The sequence below is a fragment of the Anoplophora glabripennis genome, unplaced genomic scaffold (assembly GCF_000390285.2).
Source record: "Anoplophora glabripennis isolate ALB-LARVAE unplaced genomic scaffold, Agla_2.0 scaffold59, whole genome shotgun sequence".
NCBI lineage: Eukaryota > Metazoa > Arthropoda > Insecta > Coleoptera > Cerambycidae > Anoplophora > Anoplophora glabripennis.
This window is the reverse complement of record NW_019425991.1, coordinates 1,586,277-1,597,883: the sequence shown is the minus strand read 5'-3', so window position 1 is coordinate 1,597,883 and position 11,607 is coordinate 1,586,277. Positions and strand designations below refer to the sequence as shown.

Below are 11,607 nucleotides of genomic sequence, written 5' to 3'. Positions count from 1 at the left end.
TTTTGAACTCGAGAATTCAGATCGGAGTAGCTGTGTGTTTGCTCCCCCCACCACTGATACCTCATTGATTTCACGCGGTCTTGAATATCTTTGAGTGACATTTTAAATGGGACGCCCGTGATTGCAAATTTTGAAAATTTATATCTGGAAAGTACTCGGAATAACAAACCTATTGGTTCAAAAAACAGCCCTTATAGTTTTGCTGTAAATAAGGGTTAACTTTAACGGGCTATAACTCCGAAAATAATGGGCGGATCATCAGGTTTTTTTTTTAAATACTCGTCTTTCAGAGTACTTTCAAACCATATTTTAAAATAAAAAAAAATTTTAAAAAACATTAAATTATTGAAATTGTTTATAAGCGTGAAAATTGCGAAAGTGTTTAAACAATCACCACGGCTCACCTAATCGTCCGATTTGAATTATTCAAAAAGCATTTTAAAGCTTGAGAGCTCTTCTTTTTGTGGTGAAATTTTCAAGTATTCAAAGGCTTTAGATTTTTAGAAATTTGATTTTGAAAATTTTTTAATTTAAAAAAAATAAAAAAATTAAACAATTATTATGTAAAAACTATCGAACCGAATTGGATGAAATTTGGTGTGATGATTCTATGCACTAAGAAGTTTAATTGGGAAAAGTATGAAGATCCTAGGTATTATTCAAGTGTCTGAAAAAAATTGACAAATAAACTAGCATTTTTTGCAATTTTTTAAATGATTTTTCCGATTTTTGCAATAACAATAATTATTTTTTCGAATTGCAACTAACTCTATCTTGATCAAAATTTAATTACAAAACTTTTTTTCCTCTTCCATTTTTGTCTAAAATGAATAGTTGCTAAGTTGTCGACGAGAAATCCAAGAAAAAAATGAATTTTTTTGCTATTTTTTTATACTTTTTTGCAATAACAATTAAGCCCATGTTTTTTTTTATTTGCATAGAAATATTATCATTTCTGATGTTATTTAGAAGCCGTTAAAGCAAAAATCTCTGATCATATGCGTTTTACCCAACCCGAAACAAGTATCGCCTGGACTATATATTTACACATCTACGGTAACCAACAAAAAACGAATCGATTCGTTATTTCAAAAGCTTTATTTTTGATATATATGGGTTTTTCGATAAAACGCAAGGTTTTCGAGTTATTTATCAAATATGGTTGAAAAACATGCACTTTTTGGATGAAAAATCAACATTTTCAATCGCAAATAACTCGGAAAATATTAATTTTTGGTGAAAAACGTTATAGAAGATTTTTTGCTTAGAATTTATCCCTCTATTGATTTTTGCGATTAAAATGGGTGCTTTCATTGCCACCCCGAGAAGGGGTGGCAATCACCCCTAGGGTGAAAGCACACATCGGCACTATGTAAGTTTTTGTTTCTGGAGCAATATTTTTTTTTAATTGTTAGTGTTGCGAGAAACAACTACTCGAGGGCTATATGCCCCTACTGGCATTGAAATATACTCGCAACAGCTAGGATCGTTCGTCAGTTTAACCCACCAGGCACAGACCGGTTTCGGACTTATTATTGCTCAACAGTGTGTCATAGGCGAGACAACCGACAAATGATCCAGCTGTTTTTCGTCGTATCATCACAACAAGGAAATACATTGTATGCGGGAGCGCTCGACAGATGGAACCATTTGCGCTCCCGCATATAATCAATATTTTGTCCGTTTTTTCGTTGCGTAATTTCCTCCTTTCTTCTTCAAGAGCCACTCGGGCCTGCTGAGCACGGGCCATTACATCTCGTACGCCTGCAACCCCAACGGCCACTGGTACTGCTACAACGACAGCTCCTGTCGCGAAGTCGTCACCGACTCTGACCCCACCAACAGCAATAAGTCCACCCTCTCGCTCAGCTCCAAGGGCTCGACGGGGTGCACCCCCCTCAGCAGACGTAAGAACATGCCGAGGAAGCTCAGCACCGGCAGCAATAACTCCGACGATTCGGAGAAGAGGGAACGAACCGCGCCGCTCGCCTCCATCGACACCTCCCTGGCGTCATCCGACACCCTGGCCGGGTCCCGTTCCGGTTCCGTCTCCTCCGTGGACAAGTGCTGCGGCTCGGAGGGCGAGAGCCGTTCCGGTTCCCGTTCCGGGTCCCGTTCCGGTTCCGTCTCCTCCGTGGACAAGTGCTGCGGCTCGGAGGGCGAGAGAGCCCCGAGGGACTCGCCCTACTCCAGCCGGAAGTCCCTCAACAGCTATAGGTGCCCCTACGGGGACGTCAAGGTGCCGAAGATCGACACCAGCTCGGCGTACATTCTCTTCTACGAGCGGTCGGGGCTGGACTACAAGCCGTACCTCCCGAGGGTGCCGAACGGCCTCGGGAAACAAGTGCCTGTGGAAGATTTGGATGAGAACGAATCGGAGAAACAGACGTGTTCTATACAGTAAGGTTAGGTGTTAAGTAGGCGAATTTATTCGTTTGTTTTGGATTCTATTGAGTTTTTGTTTGTTCTTTTTTTCTTGGAAAAGTATTTGAAGTTTCTCTGAAGAGTCGGATTTTGTTGGTTGCTCGCCGTCTTGGACGGTAAATTCCGGTGTTTTTAATGTGGTTAAAATTGCGTGCCGTCATTGTAACGCTTCGGAAAACAGGTAAGTTACAGGGTAAAATTTACGTGTTACGCACGTTTCTGTATTCGTTTCCGTACTGTAATGGTTTGAACGTACTGTTATTTTTTTCATCATCGATTGGTGGGAGACGAGTGATTTTCATCTTTTATTTACGGCGGGGTGTGTGCCAAGCTGGTAAATTGGGAATTATCGGGGAATTTCGTAGATCTGGAAATGTCACAAAAAGGATTTTTACATACACCCTCACTTGGATTGGATTTTTCATCCCGCTTCTGATTTTTCGACAGTTCGAGGTTACTTTTTGCTCGAACGCTTTCGAGGACTGTTTTCATAGAAACTTTCCAACCAAAATTGCTTTTCCCTCCAAATTATAACCCTGTTTTTCCGTGTCTATCCGGGAGGCGTGTCTTTTTTTACGTGCCACAGGGAAAATTCAAAGTCGTTCTCAGTTGTCATTGATTAGTTAGATTTAGTATTATTTATGTTAACGTTTGAAAGATCTATTTTATTTATAGCCTTGTATTTATGTTACGAGGGATTATTATTGTGATTCGTTATCGCTGATGCCTAATTGAAAATACTGTTACTTCATAGAGCTTATTTAGGAACAGGTTATTTCTTTTTCTGTAAAATAGGTGTACCAAAGATATTTTAAAATAAATCTGTCGTCGAGAGCGATTCTGTTGGTGAGATTGTGTGATCTTGTCGAATTACTTTTAAGTTGTACATTCTTTCCTAGTCTGATATTTTAATAATTCCATTACTTTTAAGATATTTTAACATGTTATGATTGATGCAAGTTATTCCATTTATGTATATGCAATATGTTATACAGTTATATGGTGCCATTACATGATAAATAAAGCTTGTACGTTGTTTATTTTTGTCTGTTAATTTACACGAGAAAAGATCAAGCAACTTGCTAATTGTACCATTTGAAGCAATAATGAGAAGGCTTTGGAATCTGTGCGCAAACGCATACCACAGAACATAAAACCAAAAATATGCTCTTATAATACATCAGGTATGTTCAAGTTCATGTTTTTACAAAAATAATTAACTTCAAATAAAGAAAATATCGCAATTTTGCATAGAACTTCAAATTACTTACTTTTTACCGTTCGGTAAGTACAAAATATTTCCGACAGGGGGCTGGACGCTTGGCTTCAATTTTATGTGTTTCACGCGCCACCCATCTTTTCTATTTGTCTATGGCACCTGTTTCCTTGCCAAGTTTAAGAGGAAGAAGAAGAATCGGAGTTTTTGACATTTGTCAGATTCGAAGTTTGTAGAATTGCAATTTTCGCAAATTTTCTCGGAGAAAATGGGCTTACAACAAACAATTTACAATACCATTTTCAAGAGAACTTCCACCATGGCTCTGGCGTGCGTGATTTCGGCGTTTTTCTTCGAAAGATCCTTCGACCTAGGCAGCGACTTGGTTTTTGAGAAGATCAATGAAGGCGTGAGTACAAGAATTACATAACGCTTCCAACTTTAATGTTTTTATATTACAGTTTATACTTTATTACAAGTAATTCACGTGTTATTAAATGTTCTTACATTTTCAGAAACTATGGAAACAGATCAAGGACAAATACCAGTAAAATAATGCATTCAGATAGTGTAATTTGTATTTATTGTAAATAAAACCTTTAAAAAACACTTTATACTTTTATTAATGGAAAAGGTAATTATTCGGTAACTTCCCACGGTTTCTCTGGCCTGAACTGGTCCCATGGTCGACTCGGTTTGTATTGTGGGGGTTCTTTAAGTGACACTCCACCGTCTTCCACGGCTTTTAAGAACAGCGCTACCTTTCCATTTGGAATTGGGGGTTCGATATTACAGCTAACTTCTAGTATCCCGCTTTGAAGGCATCTATCCGCTAAAACCTACAAAAGTAAATTAAAACAAACCATTTTTGCTAATATTTTACAAAATTACTCTTCCTAAATTTATATACGCAGATGTATCCACAGTCCTGTACAGCTGCTTCTTTATAGCCCATTCCGATGTACTAGTCTTTATAATCTCCCCGTTTTCAAAGTGGTTAATGGTAGCTGTTACGTATCTTCCTGAAGCTGTTAGGTTTAATCTACAACACATAATGTTGAAAAAAATTATAGGCAAGTGATAAATGTTCTTACTTGTGCCAGTAGCATTTTCCTGGTCTGTCTACGTGATAACCATCGGGTTTATAACCTATCCTAAGTTTTTCCAAATTCCTCGGATTTCTATTAGTAAAAACAGAACTGACGACATTTTGTGGGGCTGCTGTACTACTCTGTCGACGCTGTGCTAATTTGGGAAGTATTTTTGTGCTGTTTCGTAAACTGTACATTATATTTTTCTATAAGAATTTATAGGTTAGGTTGACCAGTGGCGACATCTATGTAATAGAAATAAGAACAACAGATTACAGTGTCCTTTCTTAATTTGACCGCACCATCTACCGATGAATAAGTACAACTCAAATTTGTAAATTTCAGGGTTCTTTTTATGTTACAAAAAAATATAAAATTAACCTGTACTTTGTACTGAAACTGATACTTAGAATTCTTTGTTGAGATGAATGCTAGATGAGATTGAGAGATCAAAGTTTATAAAATATCATGTCTCTGTTTTTTAATTCCTTACCTAGATTAAGTAAGTTTTTTTCTCCTATAGTCAGCAATTAAACACCTGTTGCTTTGTCATGCTCCAGAATTTTTTTTTCAGCATGTTCGGTAAGGACCCGCGGTATAGCCTCTTTGGCGGCCCTACCAGAAACCCATCAAATGCTCCAGAAAACATGCCGAGATTTCGCAGAGGGCGAGTTAAAACCCGTAGCAGCGAAAATCGACCGTGAACACTTATACCCCAAGGAACAAATCAAGAAGATGGGCGAGCTGGGGCTGATGGCTGTGGCTTGTCCCGAGGACCTAGGCGGCGCCGGGTTGGATTATCTGGCGTATGCCATTGCCATGGAAGAAATTTCGAGAGGGTAATACCTATTTTGGTGTGTTAAGGATGGGTTAATTAACGCTGATATATTTTAGTTGTGCGAGTGCTGGTGTTATTATGTCTGTAAACAATTCTCTCTACCTGGGACCGTTGCTTCAGTGGGGCACTTCCGAACAAAAAGAAAAGTTTGTCAGGCCTTTCACGAACGGACTCAAAGTAAGCACTTAGTTTTTCTTATTATCGTTAACTGTAATATGTTTATAGTTCTTTTAAAACTTTTACAAAATAATACTTTTTAATATTAGGTGGGCTGCTTTGCTCTGTCCGAGCCTGGAAACGGGTCGGATGCTGGCGCAGCCTCCACCACGGCCAAACCAGACGGATCGAATTTTGTCCTCAACGGAACTAAGTCGTGGATAACGAACGGTTATGAAAGCGAGGCTGGAATCGTTATGGCCACCACCGACAAAAATTTGAAACATAAAGGTATTATTATGTGACTTTTATTAACTTCCGTTAATATCTGCAACGTTTTTATTCGCTTTTTTCAGGTATATCAGCTTTTATCGTTCCGAAACCAACCGAAGGCCTGGAACTGGGCAAGAAAGAGGACAAGCTAGGTATAAGGGGTTCCTCTACGTGCGCTCTCATGTTCGAAGACTGCAAGGTGCCGAAAGAAAACTTATTAGGGGAATTAGGCTTCGGTTTTAAGGTAATCGCTTGTCACAAGTCACATTTAACAAATAACACCTAAAAAATCACATGTCGCGTTCTTTTACAGATCGCCATGATGACATTAGACGCTGGTCGCATCGGAATCGCCGGCCAAGCCCTCGGCATCGCTCAGGCATCACTTGAGGTAGCTACCGAGTACGCTTCCAAGCGTCTGGCGTTCAACAAACCCCTCGTCAAGCTACAAACGATACAGAACAAACTGGCCAACATGGCCCTACGGTTGGAGTCGGCGCGGCTGCTGACGTGGCGGTCGGCCTGGCTGAAGGACAACAAGAAGCCGTACACGAAGGAAGCGGCGATGGCGAAGCTGGCCGCCAGCGAGGCCGCCACGTTTCTCAGCCACCAGTGCATCCAGATCTTGGGAGGAATGGGGTAAGACTTTTCTTTTTTTTTTTGGATATTTCTCATATTTCTCGTTTCAGGTATGTCTCGGATATGCCAGCGGAACGTCACTACAGGGATGCGAGGATTACAGAGATTTACGAGGGTACGTCGGAGATCCAGAGGCTCGTTATCGCGGGGAACCTCATCAAAGAGTTGGGGCTCAACTGAGACTTTATTTTTATGCAATACTGATCTATATTTTTATTATTGGAAGTGTATTTTTTTTTATATTTGATCAAATAAAGGCAGAAGACTGAACATGGCTTTTATTTTAATTAAGAATAGGTAAAACCAAAGAAAATATGAATTTAGTACCGAAAATCTGTTGCCAATATGAAACTGTGTAAAAGTTATGAATTTTAATATTTAAAACTAGGTAAATAAATTCGAGAGCCCGTGTACGTAAAAATTAGACCTAGATATTTTTCAATTTTTCAAATTAAGACCTAGATGATGCCAATTTAATATGGTTTTTAGACCTAGATACAAGCTTCATGACATGAACATATTAGACCTAGATAAAAGTTAAAATTGCGAATTTTTTGCATTTTAGACCTAGATAATAATATCTTAGTCGCTAAATTATCTAGGTCTAAAATGCAAAATTTTCGCCATTTTTCCTTTTATCTAGGTTTAATGTGTTCATTCATATATACGGGTATTCGCTGTGAGCAAGTAGGTAGAGGGGATAGTCAAACATTTGCGAGCGCTAGTAGCGTCAACTTGGTGAACTTCGGTCGGAAATTTAAAAATCTTCGGCATAAGGATATTTTTAAATGGGGCACACAAGTTGCTGTATCAAAGATTATAAAAATACCGGTTATAATAGTGACTGTGCATTTTACAAATTACCTAAAGCTACTCATAAACTGGGTCAACGACAAAAATGAATTGATGCAATTAGAAAAAAGTAAGTAAATATAACCTTAAATTTTAAAATTGACATTGATTGAAAATGTAAGTTGTGACGTGGATTAAAATTAATGTTTAAAATCTATCTAAATAATAATTAAAATTTTATGTTGTAGGTAGAGCATTTAATCATGGGCCAGGATGGTTACCTAAAAAAAGTCATGTAATTTGTAGTAGTCATTTGATCACTGTTTGATTGAAATACTCCAAAACTAGAAAAATAAATAAATAAATAAAAAACATTGCTATTTAGACAATATTTTTAATCATTTGTTTATTTATTGCATGTATAATTAAATTTTTGAGGGAAAATTCTCCTATTCTAATATTCGCAGTCAACATAATCACAATATGAAGTGCAAAATCTTAAAAATAATAATTATAATGAATAAAATTGTTTACTCACTGATATTATTCATAGATTACGATATAATAACTTCTTTATTACGTTAATTAAATAAAAAATATTAACTATCATTTGTATTTGGTATATACACTTTCAGAATTATGTCATTTTAAATTTCCGACAGAAGTTGTAGCTATAAAACCGCTAGGTGGCGATACCAGCGAAGCTCACAGCGAATATGAAGCTCTAAAAACCATACTAAACTGGCATCATCTAGGTCTAAAATGTAGAAATAAAAAATTATCTAGGTCTAATTTTTATATATACGGGCTCTCGAATCATTTTACTTAACAATTTTAAGACTATAAATGAGAAGTTAATCCAGCTAATTTTTGACCTAGGTCAGAATTGCATGTAACCGTATATACACAAACTACCTGGATAAAAGCTAAAATATGCCTAAATTTAGAATTTTACACCTAGAAACCACTTTTTTCAATAGACTCTAAACTTATGGACGTAGGGGTCTGTCTCGTATCAATTTTTTTGCTTGTCATTATTAGAATTATTATTTTTTAAGTGAAATACACACTAAAATACTCTACATTATTTCTTGCCGTTAACGATTTCTTTTTTGAAACATTTTGGGCCTCATCAACCTGGATAAGTTTCGTATGCTAAAATATTTTCTTAAGAGTAATTATGTACGAAGACGTTGAATGGCAGAAAATGGATTGATTTCAATTAAAAACCTGGTGAAAATTTGTAAAAAGTTAATAGTAACACATTTTAATTATTTGTTGCATTTAAACGTAGACAAAATGTTTCATTACTTTTTTTTATGTATTTTGAGACAATTTTTCAAAATCTAAGAAGTAGGTTAAAAAATAAGAGTTATTTATACAGGGTGTCCCGAAGTTAATACAACAAAATTTTAACATAGATTCTTAAGACAAATTTGGGGGACCCGTATTTTTTCTTTTTGCCAAGTGGTCCCCTCTTTCGGAGTTACAGCCCCCTGAAATCTGCCCCTAAAAATAGTCTCTTAAATCTCAGAACCCTGTTGTACGAGAATCACTAAATTTGGTACACAGGGGTTTTATGACATGTGGAATCTGATAGTGCTACGCTACGCGGGGAACCGCCTTAACACACTTTTTCGTGGGCCCCCTTGTCTTTGGAACCAAAAAGATTTGGTCGCAAATTTGAATTTCTTAAAATTTATTAGTTATCTGGAAAGACATTGAATTTGGAAACTTTTTTGTCTCTTCGTATTTTTTTTGTAAAACGCAATATTTTTGAGGAAAATGGTGAATCACGATATGCATTCGACCATATTTTGACAATTTTTTCAAAAACATTGCATTTTACGAAAAAAATATCAAGTTACAAAAAAGTTTCTAAATTTAATGGCTTTCTAGCGGACTAATAATTTTTAAGAAATTTAAATATGCGACCAAATTTTTTTGGCTCTAAAGGCAAGGGGACCTACGAAAAATTGTCTTAAGGTGGTTCTCCGCCAAAAAGCGTAGCACCATCAGATTTCACATGTCACAAAACCCCTATGTATCAAATTTACTGATTCTCGTACAACAGAGTTCTGAGATATAAAAAAAAGATTATTCTTACGAGGCAGATTTCAGGGAGCTTTAACTTCGAAAGAGGTCACTTGGCAAAAATAAAAAATACGAGTTCCCCTAAATTTGTCTTAAGAATGTGTCCAAATTTTGTTGCATTAATTTCGGGACACCCTGTATATCAAAATTATAAAATATGACTTTATAGTCTGCAGAGCGAAGAAAATGGCATACGGCATCGCTCCAGACACATTACGTGCCTACTGCAACTGACCCTTATAATACCCTTGATACATATAGAATGTTATCCAGGACCAGTTCCTTTTCAAAACTGACACGTGGAGGAATAGTAAAACTACATAAATTAAAAAACTGTTATAATTACCAAGCAAAACTGTTAAAAATTACATTATTAGTCTTAGGATGTAATAAACTGTGGAAAACTGTTCATAAAGTACATTTCAATGCTTAGTTGTCGATAAAATAATTAAAAGTTTGATTTGTACAATGAAACATTTTTAACTTGCTAATGAATAAGTATTTATATGTATAGTATGTATAAATGTTATTTATTTATTTACGAAGTTTTAAATGTATAAAAATTCAACTGAAAAAGTGTCATAAGTTTTCTCAAGACTACTGCTGAAATTACTACTGCATAATTTAAATACAATTACCTTTGAATTTTTGATCAACGTTGTGCAACATTTTAAAAAGTTGTTAAAACTAATATTTTACATACAAAATGTTAACTTTCTCATCAAAATGAATGTTCAAAACTTTTATTTTTAAATTTCTATTGATTACTATGTGGAAATTCGTTTAAATGACTCAACTTTTCAAAAAAATGTAGCTAAAACATAATTTCAAGCAGAAGCTATGCTAAACAATAAATTTTCAGTACGAACGGTTCAAAAACCATCTCAAAGCCATAATACTCAATTCTGCTCATCGCAGCACCTCGCAAATCATTCATAACACTTAACAAGTGACGCTTCAAAAATAAAATGCAGCTTTCCGATACAGTCATTTATTAGAAAACAAATTTAAATTATTACACATATTAAAATATTTAATGTTGTTTACGCCTGAAACTGCATCCTTCGGTCAGTCGCGCTTTGCCACCAGTGGACGTGCAGAGGATGGTGGAACAACCTTTGCAGGGCACCGCGGACTGTGCATGTGAGAAAATTGTGGAGATGGCGTAGCACCCAGGACACTTAACGTCCATGAAGTAACTGTTGGGGTGCTGCACCAACCTGAAGCACAAATAAAATTAAAATAAATAACGTACCGCGAAGGTTAAAGCCGTTTTTATCAAACCTAAGGTTACAGCGCAAGTCGTGCTGATTTTTTAAGTAAGACACTCACCTTTTCTTCTTGTGGGATCTCCTCTGTTTTTCCGCAGAGGGGTGCAATAAGTCAACTGCTAAAGGCATCTGTAAACAAATAAAATACTGGATTAGCGTCGGGATTTCTCACTAGGAACACTCGTGGTTAACACTTGAGTATATTTTCGGTGGTACCTACGTTTAAAACTCTATTTTTGCACGTTTAACTCGATAATTTCTTTTGAGTCGCACGTGGTACTTTCGGCTATCAACCATGTAAAGGAAGTAGGCAATAGGTAAGCGATGTGACCAACGGAAAATGCAGGGGCACCAACTTATATACTCTAAACTCTCTATACTTGGAAGTGGCTAAGAACTAGGAATTTCTCGTAGAATTTAATTCAGCCGCGAAAACAACCAATTTTTCATTAATTTCACTTGATTCTTAACCTTTAAAATTATTTTCATGCTTTATTTGCTTCAAGAAATAAGAATTCTTGAGCAGTTGTAAAGTTGTGCAATAAAATGTAACATTACCATTCACGAATTGTATTTACATCAGGTGTTGCAAACGTTTAAAACAAATAGTTTACGTTTATATACATGTAAAGGGAGTGTTAATAATAATCGATAATTACATTTAAATGCATCAAGTAGAAAGCTTGATGTTTGACACTTCCTCTTTGTTTATGCTTAACTTCACTCTTTCCACAGGCGACATCTGTGATCATTTCTGCAAAAACGCATCGGCGCAATCAAGTTTCAACTTGTTTGGCTGTTGAATTGCATTTG

The 11,607-nt window shown here is 36.3% G+C and overlaps 5 protein-coding genes across 7 annotated transcripts in view; 3 read left to right on the top strand and 2 right to left on the bottom strand.

Moving 5' to 3' along the window:
- LOC108906845 (ubiquitin carboxyl-terminal hydrolase 32) overlaps nt 1-3,464 on the top strand; it is a 35,423-nt gene extending 31,959 nt beyond the window's left edge. Inside the window, exons 21-22 of one of the 2 annotated variants that reach the window (XM_018710277.1) lie at nt 1,721-2,052; nt 2,131-3,464. In XM_018710277.1, the coding sequence (XP_018565793.1) occupies nt 1,721-2,052; nt 2,131-2,404 (606 nt within the window). In that variant the 3' untranslated portion in view covers nt 2,405-3,464. Of the gene's footprint in view, nt 1-1,720; nt 2,053-2,109 lie in introns of both variants that reach the window. The other variant, XM_023457224.1, reaches the window with a different exon arrangement.
- Nucleotides 3,465-3,837: 373 nt separating this feature from the next.
- LOC108907218 (cytochrome b-c1 complex subunit 9) lies at nt 3,838-4,249 on the top strand. Its single transcript, XM_018710797.1, has 2 exons — nt 3,838-4,049; nt 4,156-4,249. The coding sequence occupies exons 1-2, from the start codon at nt 3,909-3,911 to the stop codon at nt 4,189-4,191; spliced, it is 177 nt and encodes a 58-aa protein (XP_018566313.1). The 5' UTR covers nt 3,838-3,908; the 3' UTR covers nt 4,192-4,249.
- Nucleotides 4,201-4,968, bottom strand: LOC108907211 (39S ribosomal protein L18, mitochondrial). The gene is made up of 3 exons (XM_018710786.1): nt 4,735-4,968; nt 4,532-4,682; nt 4,201-4,479 (listed from the first exon to the last, which is right to left on the bottom strand). Exons 1-3 carry the CDS (start codon nt 4,926-4,928, stop codon nt 4,279-4,281), a joined length of 546 nt encoding a protein of 181 aa, XP_018566302.1. The 5' UTR covers nt 4,929-4,968; the 3' UTR covers nt 4,201-4,278.
- A 174-nt stretch (nt 4,969-5,142) lies between these two features.
- LOC108907202 (short-chain specific acyl-CoA dehydrogenase, mitochondrial) lies at nt 5,143-6,907 on the top strand. The gene is made up of 7 exons (XM_018710773.1): nt 5,143-5,233; nt 5,306-5,570; nt 5,626-5,746; nt 5,836-6,016; nt 6,082-6,242; nt 6,312-6,637; nt 6,688-6,907. Exons 1-7 carry the CDS (start codon nt 5,200-5,202, stop codon nt 6,815-6,817), a joined length of 1,218 nt encoding a protein of 405 aa, XP_018566289.1. The 5' UTR covers nt 5,143-5,199; the 3' UTR covers nt 6,818-6,907.
- Nucleotides 6,908-10,498: 3,591 nt separating this feature from the next.
- On the bottom strand, nt 10,499-11,395 carry LOC108906561 (40S ribosomal protein S27). Of its 2 annotated transcripts, none has more exons than XM_018709869.1 (3): nt 11,389-11,395; nt 10,856-10,923; nt 10,499-10,743 (listed from the first exon to the last, which is right to left on the bottom strand). In XM_018709869.1, exons 2-3 carry the CDS (start codon nt 10,921-10,923, stop codon nt 10,557-10,559), a joined length of 255 nt encoding a protein of 84 aa, XP_018565385.1. In that variant the 5' UTR covers nt 11,389-11,395; the 3' UTR covers nt 10,499-10,556. The 2 variants fall into 2 exon arrangements, with proteins under 2 accessions (XP_018565385.1, XP_018565379.1); XM_018709863.1 differs by lacking the exon at nt 11,389-11,395 and adding an exon at nt 11,015-11,129.
- Nucleotides 11,396-11,607: the final 212 nt, after the last annotated feature.

Excerpts from the sequence above, each read along its gene's own strand:
- LOC108907218 (XM_018710797.1), top strand. The coding sequence starts at position 3,909 with ATGGGCTTACAACAAACAATTTACAATACCATTTTCAAGAGAACTTCC. Across the intron at positions 4,050-4,155 it reads TTGAGAAGATCAATGAAGGC|AAACTATGGAAACAGATCAA; the intron begins GTGAGTACAAGA and ends TTACATTTTCAG.
- LOC108907211 (XM_018710786.1), bottom strand. The coding sequence starts at position 4,928 with ATGTACAGTTTACGAAACAGCACAAAAATACTTCCCAAATTAGCACAG. Across the intron at positions 4,683-4,734 it reads GGAAAATGCTACTGGCACAA|ATTAAACCTAACAGCTTCAG; the intron begins GTAAGAACATTT and ends TATGTGTTGTAG. Across the intron at positions 4,480-4,531 it reads CGTATATAAATTTAGGAAGA|GTTTTAGCGGATAGATGCCT; the intron begins GTAATTTTGTAA and ends TTACTTTTGTAG.
- LOC108907202 (XM_018710773.1), top strand. The coding sequence starts at position 5,200 with ATGTCTCTGTTTTTTAATTCCTTACCTAGATTAA. Across the intron at positions 5,234-5,305 it reads TAATTCCTTACCTAGATTAA|CATGTTCGGTAAGGACCCGC; the intron begins GTAAGTTTTTTT and ends TTTTTTTTTCAG. Across the intron at positions 5,571-5,625 it reads ATGGAAGAAATTTCGAGAGG|TTGTGCGAGTGCTGGTGTTA; the intron begins GTAATACCTATT and ends GATATATTTTAG.
- LOC108906561 (XM_018709869.1), bottom strand. The coding sequence starts at position 10,923 with ATGCCTTTAGCAGTTGACTTATTGCACCCCTCTGCGGAAAAACAGAGG. Across the intron at positions 10,744-10,855 it reads AGATCCCACAAGAAGAAAAG|GTTGGTGCAGCACCCCAACA; the intron begins GTGAGTGTCTTA and ends TTTGTGCTTCAG.